General features: G+C 56.5%; 1 protein-coding gene across 3 annotated transcripts in view; it reads left to right on the top strand.

Annotated features, from left to right (window-relative positions):
- Positions 1 to 3,271: 3,271 nt before the first annotated feature.
- LOC143429948 (uncharacterized) overlaps positions 3,272 to 27,295 on the top strand; it is a 46,705-nt gene continuing 22,681 nt past the window's right edge. For all 3 annotated transcript variants that reach the window (XM_076905829.1, XM_076905828.1, XM_076905827.1), the window contains exon 1: positions 3,272 to 4,227. In XM_076905829.1, coding sequence (XP_076761944.1) covers positions 3,362 to 4,227 — 866 coding nt within the window. In that variant the 5' untranslated portion in view covers positions 3,272 to 3,361. The remainder of the gene's footprint in view (positions 4,228 to 27,295) is intronic.

Below are 27,295 nucleotides of genomic sequence, written 5' to 3'. Positions count from 1 at the left end.
TCCTCAGAATGTTGCCTGGCTAACGGTACCCCAGGAATTGATAGACCGCGCGCTAAAACTTCTCGCCTGTTTCTTCTCTCCGCGCGGAGGAAAGCGAGCCGAGCCGAGCCGAGCTCCGTCGCCGCGAAATTTGTCACCTTCGCTTTGGGATCTGGGTCGAATTGAAAGGAGGACGAAGCGAATCGTTGTTCGTCAACCGCTCTGGAAAACTGTATTACACGAACGCGGGGGTTGGGCGACAGTGGAGAGAGAGAGAGAGAGAGAGAGAGACGCGGAGGAAAGCGCAAGACGACCGCGTTGGCCTCTCGATAACCGGGGGAGGGTGCTGGGGACACAGGGTCGAGGAAAAGTTTGTTATTTTCCGTTAAACGGGCAGAGGGTACCTGGAATTTCCGACGCTTTGTAAACGGTCGGCTTGCGGCCGCCTGGCACTCGGACAATGATACCTCTTGTCTCAAACTCTACCTGCGTGGCAAGTACCACCGCGTTACCTGAGTCTCCGTCCTGCACCTTAGGTCGCGGTTAGGGCCTCGTTATTAGCTTTGTACCGTTTCGAACCTGTTCCGCGCGCTCTCCACGATCTGGAGTAGCCTCTTTGGCCGCGATCAAAAGAATTTTCGATTGCTCCCAGCCCGTAGGCGCAGCCTGGCGGGACAGTCGATGCCCTCGCAGGTGAAAACGGAGCCCACGAATCTCTTTTCTCCGAATGTTACCAAACACAAGCAGGTTCCAAGAGGCTCTTCGATGGCTGGATTTAACGTGGAAAGCGCGCCCCTGCGTCCTACCCTCGAGACCTCGAATTTTCACTCACGAGGGATCGCGCGATAATTGCGTTACAGGGGACGAGGGTGCAAAAAAGAAACGAAAGGCGAGTCCACGTCCGGCGCACGAGCGACGGACGTTTTCGCGCGCGCCCCGCGTCGAAGAGCAAGATCGTTCCTCTTCGTCGCGGCGTACAAATGCGTTCAACTTGACCTCGAACGCGATAAATCGTATTCTCAGCCATCCGCGATCTTTACCGAATCAATTCCGCCTCGGGTTTCCGGCGACCACCTACGACTTGGCTCGCGCGGAAAGAGACGCACCGACCTCCCCGCGTGTTCTCCGCGAGGACGCTTCCGGAGCTAATCGTTCTCCCAAACTCCTCGATCTTCGTTCAGCCAATAAAACGAATCGACTTCTCGCCTTCTCGACGAACATACGAACAGAAAATGTGTGTAGGATGTTAGACGGATAGAAAGGGGGGGGTAAACGCGAAGAATGAAAAGGCAAAGGGTTCTCCGGAGCAAGCAGGGGTGGCAAAGGCAAGGTAACGCGCAAGGTAAGGCGAGTCCCACGTCGGTTGCGTTGGACACCGAGCATCGGGCGCTCACGTGGCTCCCCACCTTCCGCGTCCGTGCGTGAGCCTGCTCCCTCCCGTCGCTCCTTTCGCTGTGGCTTCGGTTCAGCTATCCCCCACTACGTGTCCTCGCGTGGCTCTCCCCCACCCGCGTCGCTCTCCGCTCTGTCCTCGAAGCTCGAACGCGACGGTAGCGCCGCCACGCCTGCCGCTCCGCAGTAACGCGATCGCTCTCGTCGAGTATACTACCCGTTCGCTACGGACAGTGTTCCTCCGTTCCTCCGTGACACGCAGCGCGCGTTGTCCCGCGTCCGTGTTTCTCTGTCTTTGTTCCCCTCTGCCTCATTCGTCCACCCCGTTTGCCTCGTCTCTCTCCCTCTCTCGCCTCTTTCTCTGTTCCTGTCGGCGGCGTCGATCGCGCGCACGGTGACTCGAGTGTGTATCACAGTGATCGTCTCTCGCTTCTCGGCAGTTCGGTGGTCGATCGAGCCCGTGGATTCTCCTTCTCCCTCTCTCTCTCTCTCTCTTTCTCTCTCTCTCTCTCTCTATCTATCTCTCCCTCTCCTCTCTCTCTTTCTCTTTCCGGTCGTCCGCATCGAAGTAGTCGAAGGATCGAAGCCGGATAGAGAGTTGTCGGACGACGCGAGAGTCGGTAGTATCGTGTGGCGCGCGCGAGCCAGCCTTGCGGAGCGGAGCGTAGAGGAGTCGAGATCGGAAGTGCGTGTACGCGGACTATGCCGAAACGCGGCCAGCCAGTCGGGAAACAACGTGGCCGCGCGGGCCTAACGTTTGGGTCGCCTGGCGGCGACTGAGTCCGCGGCGCGAGATGGTAAAGGTTCCCGCGGTAGTCTGCGGCGAGTATCGGTCAAAGAAGAAGGAGGCGACGAAGGGCGGCAGGATGGGCGGGAGACGAGGTGTGCTGCTGGTCCGCGACGTAGGTGCGCACCGCGACGCCGACGACGTGACGGCCACGTGCCCCCGCGGATGCCTCGCTGGCTGCTGCCACTAACTAAACTAGCTTCAGTGTCGTTTCGCTACGCCCCGCGTTCCTCCGGTTACTAGTTACGAGCTGGTCGAGTGAAACGTTCCCCTCTACGCCGTGTGATACAGAAACAACGACAGGTTAGCCAGCCGAGTGTGTGCTTCCCCTATGGTAATAATAATAATAATAATAACGGAGTATAAAGTGTGATATTCACGATTCTTGCATCGAAAGAGTGTAACCGTGTTGTATCTCGAGGATCTTGTTTTGGTGCCTTCCGATCTCGGAGTGTCGTCCTCTCTGGTCGATTCTAATTCGGAGTCGTCGAGTGGTGCGACAGACGCGAACAGGTGGCACGGCGGTGGTATCGTCGTTCGATTGGTAATCGAAGAAGTCGAGAAGAGCCTCGATATCGATAAACAGAGAGACGCGCGAGCCGGCAAGGTTCGAAGGGGGTGGTCGAACCCGCGCGCGGTGGTTCACGCGGGATGTTGATCGCGCGAGAAGCTCCCGGTGCGGTACTCGTCGAAATTTGAACCGGTCGACACTGCACACCGTCGAGGCGTGCCGTCCGTCCCTTCCGTCCGACGCGCGTGCACCGAGGGCACGTGGTTGCTCGAGTCTACCGCCTGGCAAGAAGAGTGTTGTATACACCGTGTGAAGTGTGCAGTGATCCCTTCTTCGGGCCACGGTGAACCCCGCTCGCAAGTGATTACTCACCGTGTGATCGATGAGCTTCTAAGTGGGATCCGATCCGAGGCGCGGACCCGAGTTCCTAACCCCACCGGCACGCGAATCGTGTCGAGGCCGCGGCTGTGGATACGTAAAGCGCGCGCGCGCGCCCCTAACATTGGGACCAAGGTGTCGTCGTCGTCGTCGTCCTACCACGGTTGGGTAGAGAGTTGAAAAGTCGTCAAAGAGTAGATAGAGAGAGCGAGAGAAAGAGAGAGAGGTGTATATTCCCGCGCGCGGTCGTACCCCAGTCATCAGGCCGGCGGTAGTTCGAGGAGAGGGTGAAGGGCGTCGTGGAGGGGGGAGTGATGCCGGTAAGGGTGGCACAGCGCCCCCCAGGTGGAATACCACTGCACGCCGGCGTGCCAGTAGCGCCCAGCAGCGTAACCGCCCCCGGTCCGTCGGGCCGGTGCCTCGGGGGCCCGGCAGCGCCCCCCGCCGGCTCGCCACCGCTGCCGCCCTCCTTGCAATCGCTCGGCGGCGGTGTGAGCAACGCGAACAGCGCCGTTGGCGTCGCCAGCAGCAACGGATCCAGCAACGGTAACAACGGGAACAGCAACAGCAACACCGGGAACAGCAACAACGGTAACACCGGTCTAGGCGTGAACAACACGACGAGCGGCGCCACGAATCCCTTGCAGGCGATGGCGTCGGCGGCGGCCTCGCTGACACAGCTGAACAACATGGCGAATGGCCCGCTGCCGCCGCTAGGGGCCCAAGGACCGACCGGACCGCCTAGTCTACCGCCGCCCCAGCCGGCTACCACGCCGACCCATGGGGGTCCGCCGACGCCGCACGCCGGTGTCACGGGCGGGCCCCATCTGAACGGAGCCTCGCCGAGCCCTCATTCTATGCCGCCTCACGGAATGATGAGCGGCTCGCCTCACGCGCCTCATCCCCACATGGGCGGCGGTGGGCCCTCGCCTCATCCTCACCATCCGGGACCCCACATGGTCGGATCGCCGCACCATCCTGGCCCCCATCCGATGGGCCCAGCCGCGGGCATGATGGGCCCGGCTGGCATGCAGCCGCAACCAGCGCCCGGGATGTGCGGCCCGGGGCCTACAGGCCCGATGGGCCCGCACGCTCACCCCCAAGGACCCGGAGTACCCGGACAGCCGCACATACACAACGATCCCTTTTACTGCTCGCCCTTTGGATCCCATTACTTCAGGTAAATCGCATGAAATTTTACATCGCGTTGCAATGGAGAGAATGGAACGCTCCCGTCGTCCCCTCTGGTTCGTGGCCCATCGAGCTCGAATCGGAACCGACCGGAAGAGAAGGCCCGTGATGAATTTACATCGGACACGGCCACCACGGCCTTCTCTCTTGAACGAAACGCCCGGAAGGGCTGACCCGAATCAATCTTCCCGCGATTAAGAGACCGAGGCGTAGCGATGGAGCTAAATAATCTGTCGTTACATCGATCGTAACTATTTTTCGTCACGCGAAACACCGCTCGAGCGCGCCGATCGCGCGATCTCGTTGCGCCGCGCGCGGCGTGTCGGCGACGCCGCGCTCACCTTCGAGGAACGGGTCACGCGAACCTATTCCGAACGGGGTGGCATCGCGTGGCCGAAGGAAAATCCCGTGCGAAACGCAACGTTTGCTCCGCTGTCTATAGCTGCTGGACAGCTGTTGCGATCCACCGACTCGTAGGCGTGCGAAACGTAGCGGAAGAGACGTTCATTTTCAAATAGCAGAGAATACAATAACAGCCGGATCGAGCATTCGATCGTTCCAGTCTGTCCTCGGACGATTCTTTTACGGCTCGGTACTTCGTTCCATGCCAATCGTTCGGCAGTCTCTCGCTAGTACGCTCTCTCGGGCGTAGTAACAGTATACCCGGAGAATCCGTTATCATAGCTCGACCAGGATCTTCCTGGTGACCGTTGCGCGGTCGAACGTGTCTCGAAACGTAGCCGCGAGTAAATATGCTCGACGCGGAACATCGAAACGTCCTGTGTTAATCTGATCCGCTCGACTGTCGTCTCCCCGTTTCCAATCGTTTCGCTCGCCAAACGAAATCGTAGCGCCTTTCGCGCGGAACAGAACCGTTCGATAATTAAATAATCGTGTCGCCCCTGGTCTCGAGCTCGCCGCTTCTGCATTGGTAACCACCGCTTCGGTTCGAACCGTGTTTCCACGGGCAGGCAGGCGAATCTTCGCTCGGAATCCGAATGCGACCAGATCGATGCCGCATCGGGCAATTATCGTGGACGACGAGCGGACGATGTTCGCGAGTCAGGTGTCCACGAAAGCGTCCGGGACGCTGGCTCTCTCGGTTCCGCAGGTTCAGGTGTCCCGCAGGTGGGAGGCGCGTCCCTTTTGCCGCGCAGGTGTACGAGCGAAACGCGACTTCCTTCCTCGTCCGGAGAACGTCGAGGGTCCGCGCAGAACCGATAGCGATAGAGACCCGGTGCGTGGCTACCACGGTGGTGACGATTATCCGGTTCTTCTTCTTCGACCTTCCTTGTATCCGGTCTGGACGTCTCTATCGGCTCGACGTCATCTCCCTGTTCGCTGGCCCCGTCTGGTAATCGCAAGGGCTCATTAACATAAGCGTTCCACCCTGGTACATTCGCACGAATCGTCGAGCCACTTCGTTCAACAACCGCGACCATTTTCGTCTGCGTTTCGATCTTCCCGAACGATCTCCGCACGGGCTTCCTTCTTTTGTCGGTGCTCGCCTTCGAATTCGGCCGCGCATCGCGCGGAGGTGCACCCGCGAGTGGTTCGTCCTTGTTCAGAGACACGTTCCCGCGGTTTTTAGGAGGTGGAAAATTACGAAAGTCGATCCCCTCGGTTCGAATACGAGTTCCGCGGGCGGAAACGAGGAAAGTGGGAGGAGGCAGCGGTGGATATGTGGTAGTATAGTAGAGCGGTTCGTGGTGGTAGTAGTAGGCGAACGATCGGGAAGTCGAATGCCGTCAGTGGGTTTATCTTATCGCGGCCTCTCGCGGTAGGATAAGAAGGACCTTGATCGCCTCGCGACATACTCAATTGGCAGCTTCGCTGTTGGCCGATTTCCGCACGCGTTCGCGTTTGGCGAGAAAAAAAGAGGCTAAACTTGGTCGAACGTTCAAAAAAATGTATGCGCGAGGGATTCGAGAGAGTCGGACGGAACCGTCTAGGAGGATCCTCGAGTCTCTCGCACCGATCGAAGCGCGAAATACTTGCGCTTCGAAATAGTTGGAAGGATGAAACGAACGATTATCGAGGTTTCCGAGGTTCGCAGGCAGCAACATCGCGGCTCGAGTAAATCGAGGGAGGACGGGGCGAGGGGTGGTAGAGGAGCGTAGAAAGAGGAAAGGCTTGTTTCACCGGCGAGGCACGCGAGGAGATGCATAAAGCCGTGTGCAGGTAGCGTATCAAGCCGTATCGTCGGTCGGTTCCAGTTTCATGTGAAACCGTTCGTGCAATCGGGCAGGTTCAAGGCAAGCCTGAAAAGTGGAATGCACGTGCGTCTCTACCTACGCGAAACACTTTGCGAATCTGAACGGGGGGGAGCACGGACCCGGCCATCTGTTGTGTCTCGTCGACAGAGCGGACGACGACGATTCAGGCGGGTGGTTCTCTCTGCCAACGCGTCGTCGAGATCGCTTTCTCTGCTTAAAGGGCGCGAGGAAAGAAGTCGCAGGCGTTCGTTTCGATTTCGCGTGGAACGAGACCATAGAGAGACGAAGAGGGAGAGAGAGAGAGGAGGTAGTTTGTCGAGTCGGATCGGATCGGTCGTCCCTAAACGAACAAAGTTTATCAGACCGCGAACGCTCAGATCCGATCTAATTCCCCGTGTCTGGCCGCCCCTCCACGGTCTCACGGCAGGCTATCAAACGCGTCGAGCTTTTCCACGCACTCGATTAACCCCGCCGCGGTCGATCATTCACGCGGTAGCGTCTTCCGTCCCTTCCAATTACTTTCAAAGCCGCGGAGAGCCGGCCCAGGAAGCAGATAAACCTAATCCCCGGTTGCAGGTATATACGTGTCCGAGAGAGCTCTCCAGCTCTCCGGTTCAGCTTCCAGACGGCAAAGAGAATAGCGGTGGGTACGCTGGCGAGGGACCAAGCGGTTGTTCGACGGGGGTCTCGCTAGCGGGGCGAGGAAAGGGGCGTTGAACAGGAACGCGAGCGGCGTCGACGAGGTGACAACGAGCACGAGAAAGGCCTCGCCGAGTAGTCACGGTTTACCTAGGAACGTCGATACAGGTGTCCGAGCGGACAGGTGCAATTTGGCAAATCCCGGTCCACGCTGTTGAGCCGTCCCAATCGCGATTATCTAGCCCGTCCAACCGTGCCTCTCTCCCTTTGCTCGTCCGTTTCACCCCAATTAGCTGTCGTTCTTCGGTTTCTTGAAACGTTGAAACGCGCATAGTCGAGGAGGACGTTTCCTACGAAGCCTGCGGTGGATATCGCGGTGAGCAGGTTCGACGACAGCCTGAAATCGATTATCTTGGTCGACGATCGGGGCGATAACAATTTCATAGTCCGATAAACGAGCGGCGTTATCCCGCCTCGACGCAAAACTAGCGCGGAGATCCGAAGATATCCGCTCGATTCCCTCTGTTTCCCTCGTTCGTTCGCGTCGAAGAGAGCATCGTTCACCGGATTACCGATCGGCGTCGTTGTTGGTCTTAATTGAAGCCGGGTTCGTTCGCTCGTCGCGTATCCACTCGCACAAGGTAGAGAGAGCCGCAGACACCGCGTCGTGCTCGAGGTGTTAACAGCTGGTAACGACGATAAGGATCATCGCGGTCTGATAAACGAGCAGCGAGCTCGTCGTCTGCTCGCATCGCCGTTCGATGGAGATCGGAAACGATCGATCCGCGCTGCGGCCTCTAATAATAATTCAACGATACCGGAACGGAACCGGTGTTACTCTCCTTCCGGGACGCGAACTCCGCGTAACTGCCGGTGAAACTTTTAACGCCGATGTTTAGCTCTCGAGCACCTGCTGCTCTTGAAAACAACGATAAGAAGAAACTTGCGCGATTCTCGTATGAAACATCACCTGTGCCGCGAACAATTCATAGTCGCGCGGGTTCGCGGGAGGCAACCGCTCCGCCTCGACGCGACAACCCCCGCCACGGTGTTTCGAACGATACACGTTTTCCGCGGGCGTTGTTCGAGAAGCTCCGATTCGGAAATTTCCGATCCTCCGCCGCGGTCTGGCCAGCGACTAGCCGGCGAAATCGAAGGTTTACGATCACTCGTAACGCGCGAGGAGGCTGCGTGCGTTGGTTCCACGTGGGGATCGTTCGGGTATTTTATTTTTACCGCGGACCGTCTATTTCAGCCGATGCGCGGCGGCGAAATCCGCGTCTCGACGGGAGAGGTCGGAAACGGGGAGCGCGGAACCAGCTCGTGAACGGCTACGGGGGCCGCGGCTACCGATGCGCCCCGTTCCGCGTTACCGCCGGGGAAATAATGGCCGATCGGCAAATCGAAAGCTTCGGCTATAAATAATGAAATTAGCGCTGCCTGTTCAAATGCGGCACGTGACCTCGCGAATCTCGCCAAGTGTCTGTATATTCCGTAGAGAGCCGTGGGTTCAACCGACCTACCTGCGCCGCGCGCACTCACGGCCCAGTGGTGTTCAACCTGCCCCCTTCCTTCTTCTCGCCAGCACAGCCTCTTTTCACCGGGTTTCCGCGAGGAATTTCAAACGAGCGAATAGCCGAGCCCTCTCTCTCTCTCTCTCTCTCTCTCTCCGTCGTTTACAATGCCTCCGGAAAGTATTTGCACGCCCACGCGTACTTTCGCGATCGGACGATTTTTCGAGCGGCATCCACGCGCGTTTCATCCTTCGTTTTCCTGCGCGTTTCTTCCGCCGTTGCCCGCGCTTTCCGTGTATCCTTGTGGTTCCGGTATCCCATTAGAACCCGCGCGCAGAGTATTATCGCGAATAATGGATCATTAAGAGTCTCGTAACCGAGGGAAATGTGTTTTTTTTTTTTCAAATATTTCCTGATTCGTTACGTAAAGCGGTGTCTCTCGAACCACGCGGTCGCCAGGATCCACGTTTCGTTCCATTTGTTCTGTCGATCGAGGATCATCGACAGATTGTCTCGAGAATTTTGCGCGAGTTTCACGAGTTTCCGGCGTAGTCCAGTGCATCCAGTCCTCAACGAACTCTGGAGCGAGAGATGGGACGCGCCTTTCGGTCCCCTGGTTCTGCGTCTCGCCGACTCTTACATCATCGTCGTAGTTGCATAATGCGGCTCGCATCTGCGGCGCGTGCTGCAGCAAAACATCGGGTAGCGTCGAGCGCGAGGGGGCAGGATTTTCGAATTTCGGCTGGCGACGATCGATCTCTCGCGGGCCCCGTGATCGATCGACGCCGAGCGGAGATCGCGCGGGCCACTGGTTTCGAGGTTGCCCGTGGCGCGTACCAGGACTGGTTCGGAGCGTGCAACGTGCCGCGCCTCCGGAGAGCGGCACTGCTACGTGTCCTCGGTTCATTAATTCACGGGATGAAGAATCGAACGCTGGGATGAGAACCGCGAGTGATTTGCCAGTGAAGCAGTTCGTTGGCGTTGGAGTTGGCTCGGTTCGTCTCTCCATTCCTCTCTCTCTCTCTCTCACTCTTTCCCTCCTCTTCTTCTGCTACTTCTTCTTCTTCTTCTTCTACTACTTCTTCTTCTTCATCTTCTTCTTCTTCTTCTTCTTCTTCTTAGACTCGCGCTCTGCTCTCTCCGCGTTCTCAAGGCCGCCTCCTCGAAACCTCGCTCTCCTCTCCGCCGCCGTCACCCGTCCTCCTCCCGCACCGCCTCCAACTTTTCTGCCTCCCTTCCCGCCGCAGCTCGCCTCTTTCGTCCCGCGCACCCGGAGGCAGGCGTCTTACCTCGAGCTGCCGACTCCTTCCTCTCGTTCATTCTCCGCGTGTGCGCGCGCGAGCACGCGCTCCCCCCGCATCGCCTCGCCTCGCCTACCCCTTTCTCTCGATCGCGGCCCCTCCGTAGGCCGCGTCGCGTCCTCTTCGTCGTCGGGAACGACTCGCAGCGCGTGCAAACTTTCGAACCCCGCGCCGCGGTTGGAGGAAAGCTCGCGGGTCCCGGAGAAATTGTCGGCACCTTGCGAGAGACGCGGGAAATGTCGCTTGACCAGTTCCGCGCCGCGTCGCTCGACTCTCCGCGATCTTTTGGTCCGGTTTTCAGCCCCTTCGCCGCGGCCCTTCTTCTTTTTGCGACGTCCCTTCGGGTCCGCGGTCTGCGCCGCCGATGGGGAAGGTTATGGTCGCGTCGAGCGATCGACCGCGAATTCTGCACGTCGTTCGCGGGTCTCGTTCGGCTCCCCGTACGGAACGGAAGTTTTCGGTTTGGCCAGGGAATTTTCCCGCGCTTCGAAGCGACGACACGCAGATACGCATACACGCAGACCGCGATCGGAATATGCACGGGGAAGAGTGGGAACGAGAGAAGGAGAAAGAGCACCTCCACTTTATTCCCGGAGGTTTTTTTTCGAAAGACGAATCCCGCTCACCTTGAAAGGTACGTCGCGTGGCTCGTCGTCAAGCAGTTCTCGAACAAGCCCTTCGAGTCGCAGGAAACTTCGAAAAGCCGTCTCGAAAAATCCTCTGCCGCGGATCGAAGCCTCTCGCGGAGGCGATTTTCTGGAAACGCTCGCGCTCTCGTATCCTCGCGATAAGAGGATCGACGCGTGCATCGATCTCTGTTCAGCCTCGAAGTTTGAATTCCGATTGACGTAAGATCGCCGCGCGACCGTTGCGTCACCGGAAACTGTTTTCTGTCAGAAATGTAATGGTGTCCCAACTTCCCGTCGCTTGACGGAAGGATTCCTCTCGAGACGCGACATCTTTTTAATACAACGGAAAGGAGAATAAAGAACGAGGGGGAGGAGAAACCAGCGGATCAAAGCTCGTCGAAATAGAAAAAATAAACTACAAGAGAGAAAGAGAGAGAGAGAGAGAGAGAGATCTGTTTAATATCGCTCCACGTGCCAAGCCCCCCCCCCCAAATTCGTCGACTGATCCTCGTCAGGAGGGTGCGCGCGGTTCGCTGCTTAATCCGGATTTATTCGGGGTCTTTTATCCGCGGAATGATCGCGAGCTACGTAGACAGGCTACCGTAACCCAGTCACGTGAACGAGAGTGGTTACCGGAATCGAGGTGGGGTTAGACCCTCGAAGAATCGAGTCGGCGCGCTTCCGCGGGACGTTTTGTCTTCGACTGTACGCGTGTGTCCCGCGTGTGGAACACCTTTTGGGCCATTTTCGGAACCAGTTCCGAGCGGTCCACACGCGGCACGGATCGTCTCGTCGCGTCTCGCCGCGATCACCTACCGAGAGGGACTAATCCCGGTAACGCGCTCGAGATCACGGTGGAACGACTCCGTTCACTCCCACGTCTGTTCGTTCAACGATCATTTTTCTCTCGCACCTGCGCTCAGCAGCGGTGTACGACGAATCGCGCGCCCCGTTCAATCAATCGAGATCTTCGAAGGCAGATTTATTCGACACCGCGTAGAACGGGTAAATTCTAGTCTCGACTGGCCACGCACCGTTTCCAAGCGAACAAAGTGTTGCAAGGACAAAAACTTTCTCCGCTCCGATGGCGTTACGCAAGTCAAACACTCTCCGTTCTCGGAATCTTCCGAAAATCACGCTCTCCTCTCGGAACTCTGAACTCGATGAAATTCTAACGAACGAAACCGAGTTCCTTCGTGGAAGGAGGAAAAAAAATATAAAGAATGTCGGACAGTTTTCGAGTGCCGGCCACTCGAAACGGAGAGAAAGATGTAGGATCGTGTGGCATTCTAAATCGAGCAAGACTTCCGTCGATGCCATATGTCGCAGTGGTAGTAAACGGGGACAGGATTTCTCCGATTCCACGTAGAATCAGGAATACCGTGGTCTGGGGGGGTGGAAAAACACGGAAAGGGATTCGTAGGGCAGCCTCGTGCAGGCGGGAGGATCGCCTTTGTGTCGCGCTCGGTGTGGTCGAGTATGGATTCCCACGGGACGTTGCGCACACAACGTTGTCTCACGGCTGGCTTGTCCTAGCGATGGCTCGAACGCGTCCACCGTACGACCAAACTTTCGAGTCGTTCCAAGCGCGGCTGAAATCCTGCTGCTGTAGTTACCCGCGTAATTCGAACGGCTCCCGTCGAATTCTTCGTCAGAGATCGCTCCAAGCTCCTTCGCGTCGCGTTCACGACTCGACTCGACGGTCGAAGTTGTTCGAAAGCTTCTGTCGAGGGCAGCCATCGCTAGCTCCGTTCCTCTGTCTCACACTAGGAAGCCCACGCCGACACAGTCGAAGGGAAGAGGCTCCTCTCCCGCAGGTTCCCACGTGTTTCCGACCGCAAGCCGCAGTTATAACGGCGCAGTCGCGACTCGTCGACGAAAGACGACGCTCCGTAGGCAGCGACGCCACTGTTTCCATCGCCATAGCACGGCCAGGTACCCTCGTCCCGCGGTACCAGCGACGCGTCTTCCTGTTCAGCCTCGCCGTTCGCTGGTAACCCACGTGGGATCACCGCGAGCGAACAGCTTCTGCGGTACGCAACGATACGCGTCGGTCCACCCTTCCTTTCGTTTCCGCGCCTCTTCCTTCTTAAGCGTTTCGTCACGACTTATTATCGGTCGCTTCTCCCACCGCAGCCGCTTCTTTCTCTTTCCTCTTCGTACGGACGAGATCTTCTGGTAAAAGTCGCGTTTTTCCCTCGCGCGGTGTTCTCCAACGCCGCGCATGCCTTCTCAGTTCGCGTTACCACCTTGCGTCGCGGTGCCTCGCGTTTTTTTCCGCCTACCACACCACCCACCCCCTCTTTTCTGGTTCTCTGTTCGCGTCGCTCGTCTTTGTCGCTATCCAATCTGTTCTAACGCCTTGGAATGAATCAGCGGCTCTCAGATGAGCGAGTTCGCATGTACCGCGTGCCGGGCAAGGCCGCGTTTTTACGCCGCCACCATCGTCGTCGTCGTCGTCACGTCGAGAAAGAGAAGGAACGTTGGCTCGTGCTAGGACGTTTCTGCGAAGCGTGCCCGTTTCGCTCGTTCGGGACGTAACTGGGTCGTGTCGCGAGCTAGGTTACGATGGGAGTCTCGAAACGACGCGAAGGTGCTCGAAACGGGTGGCGAACGTACACCGCGATGAGCGGTGTCCGATCCACGACGAGCTCGGATAAATAGCCGGAATATATTTTCATTCTCTCGTATTTTTTCCAAGAGTTACCAGCAGCGTCCGCGGTAGCGAACGCTCGTTCGAATAACTCCGTGAGTCACCGTGTATCGGCGATCGCGTCAGTCGAGATCCGTTTCCCGGCCGCAAATGATTTCTCTCGATATCGCGGCCAACCGCGAGGATGCTCGATTCTCGAACACGAAGAAAAGTGGAGCGAATCGACGCGGCTCTCGCGCGCTATCAACGCCCACGGTACGATTTTATTCTATTTGATATTCGGCCTACGATCGCCGGCGGCGGGCTACGGGGGGAGAGTAATCGAAGCGGCGGGGACCCGCGCAGGCCTCGAGGACCCAGGGGAACCAAGAATGGCGAGACACTCGGCTAACCCAGTTCCGTATTTGGCTTCCTCGAGCAGGCCACGATTTTCTGCCCGTTTTCTAGCGAAAAACAACCGGCGCTGCGTTCGCCTGACAGCCGGCTCGGATTGAGTCTTCAGCGACGGTCTACGTGACCCGCGTCGCTCTCGAATTCCTATCGCGTCGTTTCATCGATCGCTTTCGAACACGCGAATCGGTTTCTGCTAATTTTCTACGCGCAGTGCGCTCTCTCTCTCCCTCTCTCTCTTTCTATGTTCGCGAAGGTCTACGCGCGTATCGCAAACCGCGGTGCAACCGGAAATTCGATGACGACGCGACGCGCTCTTCCTCGAAACGCTACGTTTCGTTGTAGCGACTTTTCCTAGCGCGGCGAGCAGCCATGGAAAAACGCGTCCGCGACGAATTCGAGGCGTCGCGCGTTCGAGAGTAGAAATTCGAGCAGAAACCGGCGACTTTTACTTTTGGAAAGTGCGCCTCGCCAGCCACTCGTCAACGCGATCGAAAGTCGAGATACTTTCAACGCTAGCCTGCCTAGTAGATCGTACCTTTCCTTACCAACGACGTGACAAGGCGTTCGTGTTCGCGAACGGTCACCGGGTACCGCGAACATCGAGATCGTTCCCCAGGACCTGTTGCACTTTTTTCTTCTTCTCTTTTTGCGTTCGCGGAAAACGCGACCGATCTTCGCGACGAGATATCGGACGGTCGCGTGGCCGGCACGGTGAAAGTTTCCATCGTTGCATCGTCGTCTTCGTCGTTGTCGTCGTCGTCGTCGTCTACGCCCTTAATTCGAGACGCTCTCCATTCCTGCGGAACGCATCGAATACTTCAATTCAGAGTCGGCGCAGAGACGATCCCGATCGCGAACGAGACGCGAGCGTGCGGGTAACCGCGAAACCAGGAAGTCACGCGTGCACCGAGTGCGTGCATGCAGGCAACGCGGAGTGACATAACCTTTTGTCAGCCGATTAACCTGGCCAGCCGCGACACGATAGCGTTGTCGCTACTCGAGAAACACCTGGGCCACCCAGCCCTCCCCTGACAGGAGAAAGTGCCTCTTTCTCGTCGTTTTTCCACCATCTACACGCCTACGCAATTAGAGGATTGCTCAACCGGACGTTTCCGTAGGGTTAAAGTTCTCCTCCCCGTGGGTTCTCTTTCTTCTCGTTCCCTAGTCGACGGGTTTCTAGTCAAACTGATTCGAGTTTTAATGAATTACGCGCCGCGCGTAGTTCGAATTGGCGAATCACCGCGCACAGAAAACGGAAAACAAACGCGGGACACCTTGCTATCAATCATCGGCAGAAGTGGACGCGGTGTCGATCAATTTTTATCGCGGACACTCGTGTCAATATCGCCGCGAACCAGCTGAAAAATAAAATGCCCGCGTGGTCGAACCGAGTAGCGAAAAAACAAAACAAAAAAAAAAAAAAAGTAAAAGAGAGGAGAGAAAAAAATCACTGGCGTACGCATAGACGAAAAAAAAAAAAATATATAGGATACAAGAAGGGAAAAAGAGAAATTGCAGTTTCAATGGCTGCGTGGCGCCACGTGGCCACGCGACGCTCGAATTGAGGCTCGAATTACACGTCCACCCTTTGTGGAGGCTCTTCTGCGGTCGCGGGACACCACCCTATGGCGGTGCGATTACACAGCACGGCCCGTTTACGGTCGCCTCTATCCCGTTTCCAAAAATCGCGACCGCGGGGGCGAAACGCGAACGACAAGAACGAGAACCGCCAGTTGTGTAGGGGTTGGATAATGCGCTGCGAACGACGCGTTCGCCACCCCCTCGCTGGTCGCTCGCGAGCCTTCCTTCGCGTCACTGTTCGAGCGTTTCGATCGAAATTAACACCGCGTAATCGCGCGAGGCAAGCCGCGATAAGCGGACGATCGAGAGAAATCCGATGGACGCCGCGGCTAGCGGCGATGACGCAGCGTGAACGAGCGCGAACGAGCTTCGCGACGCCGCTCGCGTGTCCCTCGATTAAAAATTAATCGAGCCTCGGGGGCGGTCCGTGCTTCTCCCCTGCTTCTTCTTTTCTCTTTTTTCTCCCTTTTCCTTTTTTTCGCGGAAGCTCTTTTGCGGTTGCGGGACACCCCCCGGGGTACGTGGTTAACGAGTAGTTACGGACCGACCCTCTGCGGTTCCTCCACCGCCGCTATGGCGTTCCGTATAGGAGGTTTACCTATATTTAGCCCGATAAAAATACCATCGCGCCTCCCGCATGACGGCCTCCTGGCCCGCCATTCCCGATTTAAACTTCTACCAACTCCGACTCCCTCTGCGAATCCGCCACGCGAATCGACTCCTCGCCCGCTCTATCGAGAGACGACGACGACGACGACGACGACGAATTATCAAATCCGCGCGCTCTCGATGGACCGTGCCGATTTTGGGCGAGGCGCGAAAAATTCTGGACTGATTCGCGCGTCGAGATTCGCAGTCTGGCTTGCCAGAGATTGGATTCTCGTGGACGGAAATCTGGAACGATCGACGGCTATTTTAGTTCCCGGATAGGCGAGATCTTGGGGTATCCGTCGGTCGACTCCCCCTAGTCCGTCTCCCGACTCGAATTTATACCAACGGCGACCAAACGGTCCGAGTCCTCTTGGCTCGGCTCGCGGAGCTCGTAAATTCCGGATACAAATCGGTGTCCCCGCGACAAAAGACGCCAAATGCTTTGGGTGTACGGCGCGGCTGCTAGCCGGCGTTCAACACCGATCGTCTCTAATTGAATCCAACGGTGGTGTTCCTTTGCCATTACCGGCGTTCCAGATTATTCTTACGCTAATTCTGTCACGCGGTTATCGCCGCGTGACGTGTGTATCTTATCAGGTGATCGTCGCGGCCGATCATCGTCGTTCCTTTGTACGACGCCGACCATTATCAGGGGCAACGATTACGGCCTGCCTCGCTTTACCATATTTTTACCACCGGATGTGGGTCGTTGGACAATTTTTCTTCCACCGCGATGCACGCGTTCGAACAATGCTCGGCTTTATCCCTCGGCTCTCTCTCTCTCTCGCGCGCGCGGCTCTTATCAATTAAGACCGAGCTCTGATGTAACGCTCGAATATCGAAGCGTTTCATTTCCTGATAACTCAATGTCACTCGATGCGTGCGCTCTTGTTATTCCCACCGCCATCTTGGACGGCGGCTCGATTACGCCGGTGGTTCTTAAGCAGAAACATTCTTTATCGCCGCCTAGGTGTCCGCTGACGGTTCATCGACGCGGGGTACGAACCTATCGATCGCGACGTCGCCTACGGATAAAGTGTTGAACGGCGAGGCGCGATAAACGGTTCGTTAAACTAGCGCGTGTCCGGCAGTAAGACACCGTCGTGTCACCGTCAAAATCGCTGTCAAAGCTGTTCGCGTCAAACGTCGTCGGCTCGTCAATGTCAACGGCCATTCAGTCTGGCCTGGCCACGGCCTCCTCGCCGCGTTCCCATTTTCTTTTTTCGCGGCCGTCCTCTCGCGCTCGCGATCCAGTTGAAAATCTCGCATGCCTCTCGCGACAGGTAGTCGCCAGCCGGAGAGAGAGATAGAGATAGAGAGAGGGAGAGAGACACGAACAGCGCGTAACTGCGACTGGACGTTCCTCGATGTCCGACGAGGCGCGATTATGCGCGTGTGCTCGTCCTCGGTGGTCTTCGTTGCGCAATGATAACGATGACAAAGACTCTAGCGACAACAACAGCGCGATAATGACGCCGGGGGACGCGAGCAGACCAGCGACACGGTTTTTCATAGAACCTCGCACGCTTTAGTCACGCTCCACGTGAATCTGGCACACGGAATTCGCGTTAAATCGGCGAAACCCGTACCGATCCTCGCCCGTTTGCCACCGGCTCGCTTTATTACACCTGATCCCTGACGTACACGCTTAGAGGGAATTAAGGTAATTCGCGTTCCGTGGAATCGGACACGCTTCCGTTTACCCGGTTATTCCCAGGGACCACTTTGGCTAGGGACGATCGCGGGGGTTGCCGCCCCGCTCGTCTTTCCAGCGATTCGATCCGCGTACGCAACGAGCCCCTGCTTCTCCACCTCCTCCTCCTCCTCGAAACTTCGCAGCGGGGGCTGCATTATATTCGAAGTACCGACAGACCGCGAGAAGCGAACGAGCGTCATCCCGAATTAGACCTGTGTGGCTGTTTAGCAATTTTGCCTCAAGTAGAACGGGTTACGGTGATTGCGAGCTATCGCTGTCAGTCAAAAGTTCTATTATTAAGTATCGCGGCGATCTTGCGGCGCAGATAAGGCGCTCGTCTCTCGGACGGTGCGCTAGGTGGTAGGGGCAAAAAAAAAAAAGATAGGAGAAAAAAATAAAAAGAAAAATGGGAATTCGTCGTGGCAGGTAGCGCAGGTGAACGGTTGCGTAATTAGCCGAGGTTGAGTTAGGTGTTGCGCACGGTAGTGGGGGAGGCATCTAACGAGTTACGTTTCTCGCGCAGGCCACGTCTACCACGTAGACAAGATCGCGCGCAGAATTTCTCGCGGACTGCGAGATTAGTCGCGATTTTTCGATTATTCCCCTGGGACGCCTGTTTCGAAACGCCTCGCCGCGTTGTTCCGTTCGAACTCGAGGGCTCGCTCGAACCCCATTTGCCCTTTTCCGCGATTTACGCGGCTCCCACCGGTAACCGCGCGCGATCCACGCTGTTCGCGAGACGCGTCCGTCGAGAATCGAGCGGTGTCGCACCTTTGTACTTGGCGGGTGAGGAAACGTCGCGATCTCTAGAGCGCGTTACAAAAGTGGCCAGTATTTTTAGAACGCTCGAGCCAGTATCTAATCTGCGAGCTGTACGCGAGCAGCGGTAAAAAGTCGCGTTTAAAAATCGCGTGAAAACGCGAAGAGTAAAGGGGGCCACGCGTCGTGCGCGATAATTTGAAACGCGGTTCGCGATTTGACGGTGGGGGTCAAAAAAAAAAGAAAAAGAAACGAAGGAAGAAGGCAGAGAAGGAAAGGAAAAATATCGCATCTTCAAAGGATTTTTCATAACGCGATAATAATGGCAAATAAAGGCGGAGACGTGGCTGCCACGGCCGATCGCCGCTTCCCCGGGCCTTCATTATGCAGTTTCTAATAAATTTATGTGGCCGTGATAAATATTCAGGCGCCGCGGCGATTTTAATTGATATAACGAAGGAATATTCATGAGCGAAATTAGAGGGACGCTCAATTTATGCGTCTCGTACGTTCTCGAATTCTGTGCCTCGCGCGACGAGAGGACGCGTGTGGATGCAGTGGCCTCGTTCGACGCATAAATTCGCGGCAGCCCGTCGAGCTGCCACGGATATTCGACGCGGATCGCGTGCACGCTGGAGCGTGTGTCGTTTCTAACGTTGCACGACATCTTGCAATCCAGTCGCTTCCGAGCTAGGCACGCGCGCGCGCGCCGTTGTCCGTTTTCGATTCCCATTTCTCGAGGTTTTTTCTTCCACGGAGAATCCTCGAATCCCTCCGGCTGGTTACAAAGCCGCGTTGTTGGACCGAGCGGAATCTGGTTTCGGAGGCTGGGCTCGCGCGTGTGCGCGCGTACGTGCACGCTCTCGAACCACGACTTCCTGGGGTGGTGGGACTATTTTTGGAGATCGTACGTGACTCGGTATTACTTTCCACGTTAGGTTTATCACCGCGCTGCGAGCCTTCGCTCGCGAAGGAAAAGCTTGGTGGAACGTTGGAAACGGTTGACGGTGGTGATTGGAAAACGATATTTATGCGTCCGTCAGCGATACGTACGAGCCTGTCCGTCTATAATTTTCATTCGCACCTGTTCGCCCGCGCTGTCGTGTAATTACCACAAAGGCATTGCCCATAATTTATAGAGGCGTTCGCGTTCCGTTACCGCGACTCGTAGTGAGCTATCAGAAAGACTTCCCACAAGGCTTCGCCTCTCGAAGAAATTCAATCCTTTCGATAGGTTGTCACAGCCAGCAGTCCGGGTTAAGTGACTTTGAAATATAGCTCGCGTATTTTATAGACTATCGCTCGAGAGCCCGCGATCGGAGGCCGCGATTCCCGATCAGAGGCTGGCTCCGTGGAACGGAGAACCGCGAACCGGAGGTTTCGCGCAGGTGCGCAATTACGCGCGGCGATCTCTGGCCACCGTGGATTACGCAAACGAGCGAGCGAGCGAGCGAGCGAATGTCATTTTTCCGCGAGACGAGCGTCTTCGAGCCGCGCGATCGATTTCGAACCTCTCCGTCGCGCATCCACGGGCACACGTAAACAAAATACGCGGGCAAGGAAGAGGCAGGCGGCCGTCACGAGGTACACGTGTACTTTCCTTGGGTATACAAAGATTAATGGATCCGCTGAGTGTACCGCTCTCCGCTAACAAGGCACGCTTCATAGTCCAGAAATGTCGATAAATCTCGGCCCTCGCTCGGCCCCGGGGGCGGAATTATGCCTCTAAATTTCGAGTGTATTATGCAAAGCGTCCGTACGAACCGGAGAACACGGGGCGATAGTGTCTGGTGAACGCTGCGATCCTCGCGCTTTCAGACCGGCTCGATTTCCGCGGGAACGTGAAAGTAGAGTGGCCCGAAGATCGCGGCGGGACCAACCGGTTGGTAGACGGGAAAATTTCTAGACATTCATCACAGTCAGCCTGGGCAGCAGCCGCGTACGAAGCAATGGGACGAGCGAGCCTATCTTGGCATCGGGCTCGCGCCAGCTCTCCGAGTAGATCAAACCGCGTACCGATTATTTTTAGATCCGCTCGACCGACCGAGCGATTATTCCTCGCTAAATCATAACTTTGCCCGCTCCCCCCGCGTTATGGACCACCTCTGCGCGGCGGAAATAAATTGATCGAAGGCCACTGCCCTTTGCCGTCGCGGAATTGCCCCTCGCGGTCGACCTCTCCTCTCTTAAACTCGATCGCGTTCTCGCGGGAAACCATGGGGAAAAGTCGCACGCGACGACGCGCTGGGATTTTGCTTAGCCACGTGCCAGGGGCGATACAGTATCTCTGTATAGTGCTACGCGACGAGTTCGTCTCGGCTTCCCTGGCGAGAGACGACACCTTGTCTCACCTTAACGGATCGCGCTTCTTCACGCTTGTCGTGCCACGGCACGCTTAACCGCGGATAATGTAAAGCAGACCCCGCCGGATGATCCCACGTTTTTCAGTGGCCGCCGCTGCGTTTCCCTCGCCTCTGGCCCCGTCGTCGAGACGCGGAAGCACCGAGTTCGATCGAAAGGCGGCGCGCGGACGTTAACGCAATTACTCCGAAATTGTGTCAAAGGGTAATTGCTCCGTTAAGATCCCTTTGGCGCCAGCCAAGCCAGGGAACCGTAGCCACCTGAGTGGCCCGTGATCCCACGCACGGCCAGGGTAATTAAGATACGTTTCGCAATTAATTCGAGCTTGATCTGGTAACGATAAGACGCGCCGGAACACGAGACGAAGAATGCGACGGCTACGACGAGAGTGGCACGTGCCTCTCTCGCGAACACGTGTATAGCAGGTGTGCATTGGCACCTTGGCACCATCCTGACGATCCTCGTCGACCGCGAGAACGTCGCATCGCGAACAAATTCGACTCACCCAGTCGAGAAACTGGACTCTCTGCGTATTCGAATTCCGCTTCGATGCCAGTGTCGAAGCGCGGCCATATTGCCGCTCGACGATGGACACCACCGCGAAGGGTGTCATAAATTCTGGCTGTCTCCGCGCGCGACCCACGACGCGAAGAAAAAGGTCCTTCTACGTGCTACCAATAGAGACTAATAAAACCCTCGCAGCATTGCCACGTGCATTCTCTAAAATTGGCTCAGGCTGCGCAACACATTTCCAGAGTGGTTGGTTCCACGGGTCACGATCCGAGGCGGGAAAAGGACGTGAAGGGCCCGTGGACGGAGGTGGTCGGTCAGGAAGCCTCGACCGTAGGGACAACGGACGGGGTATAGACGAGGTCTTTGGCTAATTCCGTCGTCGCACGTGCGTGCAAACGCTAGCGGCGGTGTTCTTGCGCTTACGCAACGAGCGGAGCGCGCGTGCGATCCAAAAATTCACGCATTGTGCCTTGAACGCGCGGCCCTCGGCTCTCTCGCGGCGGCTCGCGATGTCGTAACGCGTCGGATTCGCTGCTCGTACACACCGCGATCTTTGGTCTCGCGTCTTCGTTTTCCATCGTTTTGGGCGACGGGGGAGAGTGTGGAATCGAAGCTGAAATTTTCGGCTGGACGGGGTTAACAGTCTCAAAGCCGTGGACACGATTGGGATCGGGCGGATCGAGCAGCGAGTCTTCAATTTCGCTATTGTTTCTTTCTGGCAATGGGAGACTTGGCACGGGACGAATGAATGCTCGCTGGTCGGTTGTGTGCCGGCTTGGACGTTGTGTTTTATAGCGCGCAGGGTTTATTTAGAGGCTGCACACGCCGCGGCTGATCTTCCGAATGGTATTTCGGAGTGGCAGGAGACCCGTCGTTGCGACATTGATCCGTTAAAGGCTGCAATTGCAGAAATACTGGCCACCACCATCGGTTGGATCGGTGCTCTCGAAACGAAGCGTGTCGCTTCTGGGACAGCCGCCCGTCGACCGCGAGGATCGTTCGAGACGTAAACGAGCGCGAGAGGTATGAGTCAAAACCGCGCGTACGAGACGCGTGCGTTACGGTTTCGTCGAGTCAAGTTCACCGTGGAACGAGCGGCGAGCGTCTGAAATCGAACGGCAGCGGCGCTCGCCGCTCGAAAAAACGATTCACGAGTTTCATTGAACGCGACGGGCAGGGGGGGCCGCGCGAACTTTCGAGGCAGCCCGTTAAAAACACCGGGTTGGCACGCGGTGCCAAAAAAGGGGACGAAGGGGAGAGAACAGGCTGTCGAGAAGGGGTAAAAGCAACAGGAAGAAACGCGGCTGCGTCCGCTGACGAGACGGACCAGACAGACGCTCGAAATATTACGCTTAAACGCTCGACGGTTCGACGCGTTTCTTTTCGCGTTGCGGTCCACGGCTGGTTTGTAGCGGGCGCGTCGAAAGTTCCGATCGACGGTGAGGAGGAAAGACGCGAAGCGGGCGAAGGCGAGAAGACCGGGAAAAGAGGGAAACTGAACGCGCGACGGGGAGATGTACAGGGTTAGAGGGATAGGGTAGGCACGTGGGGTTTCGGGAGGGCGATGGGAGTAGGCAGGAACGAAGTTATGGAAGCGCCTGGGGCCGCGCTGGCCCGAGAATAGGGGATGCTGGTAGAGGGAAGTGCTTCCTTTCTCATAATGCATGAAACGAAGCCTGCGTCTCTCGGTGTGCTCGCGTAACGACATCCTCCGTCCTCGAATCGTGACTCCTCTCGCGCGCGCACGCGAGAATCCTTCGAGTCACGGGGAGTTCGATCCTCGATCCGAGAAGAGACAACAACGCCTGCGAAAAACGAATACGTTTACCTTCTCTTTGGGGGGTAGTACTGAACGGTTCCTGGAAGCCGGCGAAATTCTTCCAAAAACCGATCGAAACCTCGCCAGAAGCTTAAAAGCTTGTCCCCGCGTTAATAGTCCCGTTCGGATTATCTCGATCAGGGTTTACGACACGGTTGACGAGAGGGAACACCTTGGTGCCGGAATTAGCCGGAAAAAGGACACGTTCGGCTCGCTCGGGATGATTCATTCCAGCCGTTTTACGACGGGGGTTATTAAATGACAAGTGGTTGCATTAAGAAAGAGGAGACAGATAGAGAGGTAGAGAGAGAGAGAGATGGCGAGAGGAGGGTCGTTGGAATATCTGAGGCGCGTCGTGTAAAAATGGAATGGCGAAAGTGGAAGGAAATGCATCCTTCCTCATAATGCACGAGGAAGGCAGGAGCGAGGCGCCTTCAGCGCGCGCTGCCTGTGGCGTCTGCCGCGTCGTCCTCCTCGCAAACGACATTCCTTGTCTTCGTATTATTACGCGACGGAAAGTAAAATACCTGGGCCAGGTAAAAAGGTGCGCACACCGAGGAGAGGTTTCGCACCGGCGATGTCGAACGCCAGGTTTGATCTCCGCGTGAACAGGAAGCATCTTGAAATCGTCTAAAATAGAGGGAAAGAGGGATACGCGGAAAAACCTGTCGAACGGCCGCAATATATAGACAACGGCGGTCGGTTTTGACGCGGCGCGGAGAATTCTAATGAGGAATCGGCCGTTGGAAATTCGTCCGGTTTCTTGAATGAAACACGGCTGGCTCGCGCGGACGGCCGCCGCGCTCGCGCGCGCGGCAGCTTTGCATTTCAGCAGCGTAGACAAGGCCTTGCCCTCTTTAAGGCAATTAATGACTCAATCGGGATCAGGCTGATTGAGCCTTTATAAGGGCCTGGGGTACGCGTGGCCGGACTTCGCAATGCGCAGAATGCACTTGCCTGGCCGTATTTATTAACGCGGTGGCATGAACCCAATTAAGGACGAACGAGCGAGGAAGCCGAGGATTCCTCGCGCCGTGTCGCGCGCGCGGAAGCTCCGCGTCACCTTCGTCGCGACGATCCCTCGCTTCGTCAAAAATTCTGCCAATTCTTCGCGCTCTGTGAATCAGACCGACACGGTGTCCAGAGAGTCCAGAGAGAGAGAGAAGGTGGAAAGTTGAACGGTGGTGACACTGTGCGACAATGCGCGGAGGATCGGTACCGGCTGTCTTGTACGCGGTCAGACGCAAGTGACGTTAATGCGCAATAAATTAGCGACCTCCCACGCGGACCCACGAGGCAACGCGCCTCGCGGCTCCTACGGTTAGCTGCGTTTTCGCGCGGCATCCTCGGTTCCTATGAAAAAGTCACGCGTACGTCGCGGTTCGACTCTTCTGTCGCGGCTCCTCCTCGCTCTTCCGCGTTCAATAAACTCTGCTCCCGATTCTCGCGTTTTCCGTATTGTTATTTCCACGATTGAAATACGCGATTCGACGCGGGTCTATTCGCGACATCTCGCAAGATCCCGCGAGGCATTCGTCGATAATATTCAGCGATATTCCGTTCCATGGTTTGGAACGGAGTGGCGCGGCGGCCCGCTCGAGAGATCGAGGGGAAAGTACAAATTGGGAATGGCTTCGCGGGTAGATCGATCGGGTCTCCCTAAATCACCGTGCGACGCTGAATAAACCCATTCGGAGTAGGTGTTGGGGGGGAATTCTGGCTTTCAGACCCGGCTCGTAAACCGGTGTAAGCGTTCCAGCCCCGTGGACAACGATGGACCGTGCCACCTACGGATTTATCGGTACCGTCATTTCCATCGGAATAGTCGGAATCGCCCGGCCGCGATGATGATCCTTCGTCTGAATGATTTTTTATCGCAGGTGCGCGCGTAAACAGCGCGATAAATTGAACGGCGAGAACGCGTTCGGTGAACGGGTTACGTACGTGGGAGTTCGAGATGGATAACGATAGAGGAACAAGTTTTTCCTAGCGCAAAAAACGTCCAAGACGTCCCGTGTAATGTTGTTCGAGCGAGTGTAACTATTAAAGTCTGGCGTCATTCCAGTTACAAAAGATCTTTCGAGCGACAAGATAACTCATCTTCCTCGCTCGACAGATAGCTGTCTAGCTCGTCGCGTCTCCGACTTCTCCTCGCCTCCGTCGTTTCAAAATAGGGAACGAGCGAGGGGAGGGGAAGAGGAAGAGAAACGAAAGAAAAGAAGGGAGAAGTACAAATTATTGGACACGCGGTGACAAGAATGATCTCGCGTAAAACGTCGCGCGGCGTTGTATTGGCCGGGCAGAGAGAGAAGGAGAGAGAGAGAGAGAGAGAGAGAGGGAGAGAGAACGAGGCGAGCGAAGGTCGAGGGAATAGAGGAAACGGTAAAGAATCAGAAAACGGAGAACGGATGACACGAAAGGGGGTAAATGATCGAGACTCGCTGGACTCCTCGCGGGTTTCCTTTTTCTCGTGTTTGGTACTCGTCGAAACCGGTTCCCAGGGTCCGTGTAACATCCTCGAGTCCGGTAATCCCACGGCAATTTGGGTGGAACAGATGTGTCATCGTTTTGTAATATTCCGTCCTTAGACTAGACGATCTTTGCACAACGGTCGAAACGCGAAAATGGTGTCGCGCGGCAGGAAGAAAACGTGGACGCGGCGTTCTCGTCCCGAGGTTTTTCGCCGAGGTCGCTCGTCGTTTCGTTATCGTCTGGTGTTAATTATCAGTTTCGTGATGCGCCTTTTGGACTCTCATTACCAGGAGGCATGCACCGCTAATTGATACCCGTAATCATTAGGGGTCAGAGGTCAGGCGGAACGATCCAGTCACCGAACAGAGCGAACTTTCGACGATTCTACTCCTCTTCGCTGAAAATCCGAATGCCGCGCGCGGTTTAGAAAACGACGACCAGTCCGCAACGGCGGTGCAGGCGCGCGCTCGCTTGATAAATAGCCGGAGATTCGACGCAGCGTCTCCGATCGTCGTCCTTGCGTCACAATGACGAAACGCCTAATAATAAATCGCCGCGGCGGAAAAAACGGCTGACGAACAAACGCCCTTTATTCCGTTCGGTTGTTGCTCGTCGATTTCCAAAGCCGTGGCGCGCGATCGCACGGTGAAAGCAGCAGCGCTGCGGCCCGCTCGCGCGCGCGCGCGCGCGTTCCTAATACAAAAGCGGGCCGCGAACGGAACGTTCGTTCCGTATCGATGGCGAAATGAGAATCTTTTCTTTTCTATTCTCGACGCCGTTTCGCCTGGCCTGGCGATTTCGTCATAGAGAGCGGTGAAACGCCACATGCTAGCCTCCTCGATACACACACTCCTCGCGGAACGATTCGCGTTTTCTGCGAACAAATAAATCGATCGCGGTCTGCTGCGGGCCTCTACTCCGCTCTCGTTCCCGCGTTCGAACGCATACCCGAAACTACGCTCGACGTTCAAACTCTCTCTCTCTCTCTCTCTCTCTCTAACGACGCGAGATGGAACACGGTAGCCTTTAAACTCCGCGTTTCCTGAACGACGGTGCGCGTCGTTTCGTCAGACTCGGGGAATCAGGGAGGCGCACCGTTCACTTTTCCAGCAATGGCCACTGGCCGAGTCGAACGCGAACCGCGTGCCCCGCCGCGGCGATTATTGCTCTTTTATGGTTGGCACACATCGCGCGCGCGCTTTCCGTTCCCACGGGTGAACTTCGGACGACGCGGACCGCGGACTCGTTCACGGCCCTCCGCGAGGAATCTCGATCAAGGCTGTCGGACGGGGATCGACGGACCTCGCGACAGGAGGATAGATCCTCGGGATCCGGAGGCGGCCTGCTGGCAAAGGTCGACCAGGAAAAGGATATCGGCGATAAGGTATCGCGGGTCGCGGGCAGCGATAAATCGCCGGGGTGACGGCGCGATTACTGCTGCGCCAGCGACGAAAGTATAAGGGATCGCTGCCAGCCGCTGACTCGGCTGTTACTTCATTCTAGAACGGGTTTTCTGCTTGTAATCAACTTCGGTACGACTCGTGGAGTTTTGTTTCGGGTCAGACGGCACCTGATCTTCTCCGGCGCTCTCCTCTCCCGTCGCCACGACGGGATTTATCGAGGCATCGCGAAGGAATACCTCGAAGATCGGCATCGGCAATATATGGACGGCACCGGTTAACACACGCTCTCGACGTTAAACGCTGCTCGGGAGTACGTGTTTATGACTTTATCTGGAATTTGTTCGAAAGTTTGTTCAGCTATCTTCCTCTTACTCGTCCACTTAACTTATCGAGGCTGCTCGAACGTATCGGGAGACACTTCCGAACGATATGTTCGCGCGAAATCTGGATTTTGCGC

The sequence above is a fragment of the Xylocopa sonorina genome, chromosome 12 (assembly GCF_050948175.1).
Source record: "Xylocopa sonorina isolate GNS202 chromosome 12, iyXylSono1_principal, whole genome shotgun sequence".
NCBI classification, from domain to species: domain Eukaryota; kingdom Metazoa; phylum Arthropoda; class Insecta; order Hymenoptera; family Apidae; genus Xylocopa; species Xylocopa sonorina.
Note: the sequence above shows the minus strand (reverse complement) of the source record. Positions and strands in the feature narration are given on the sequence as shown.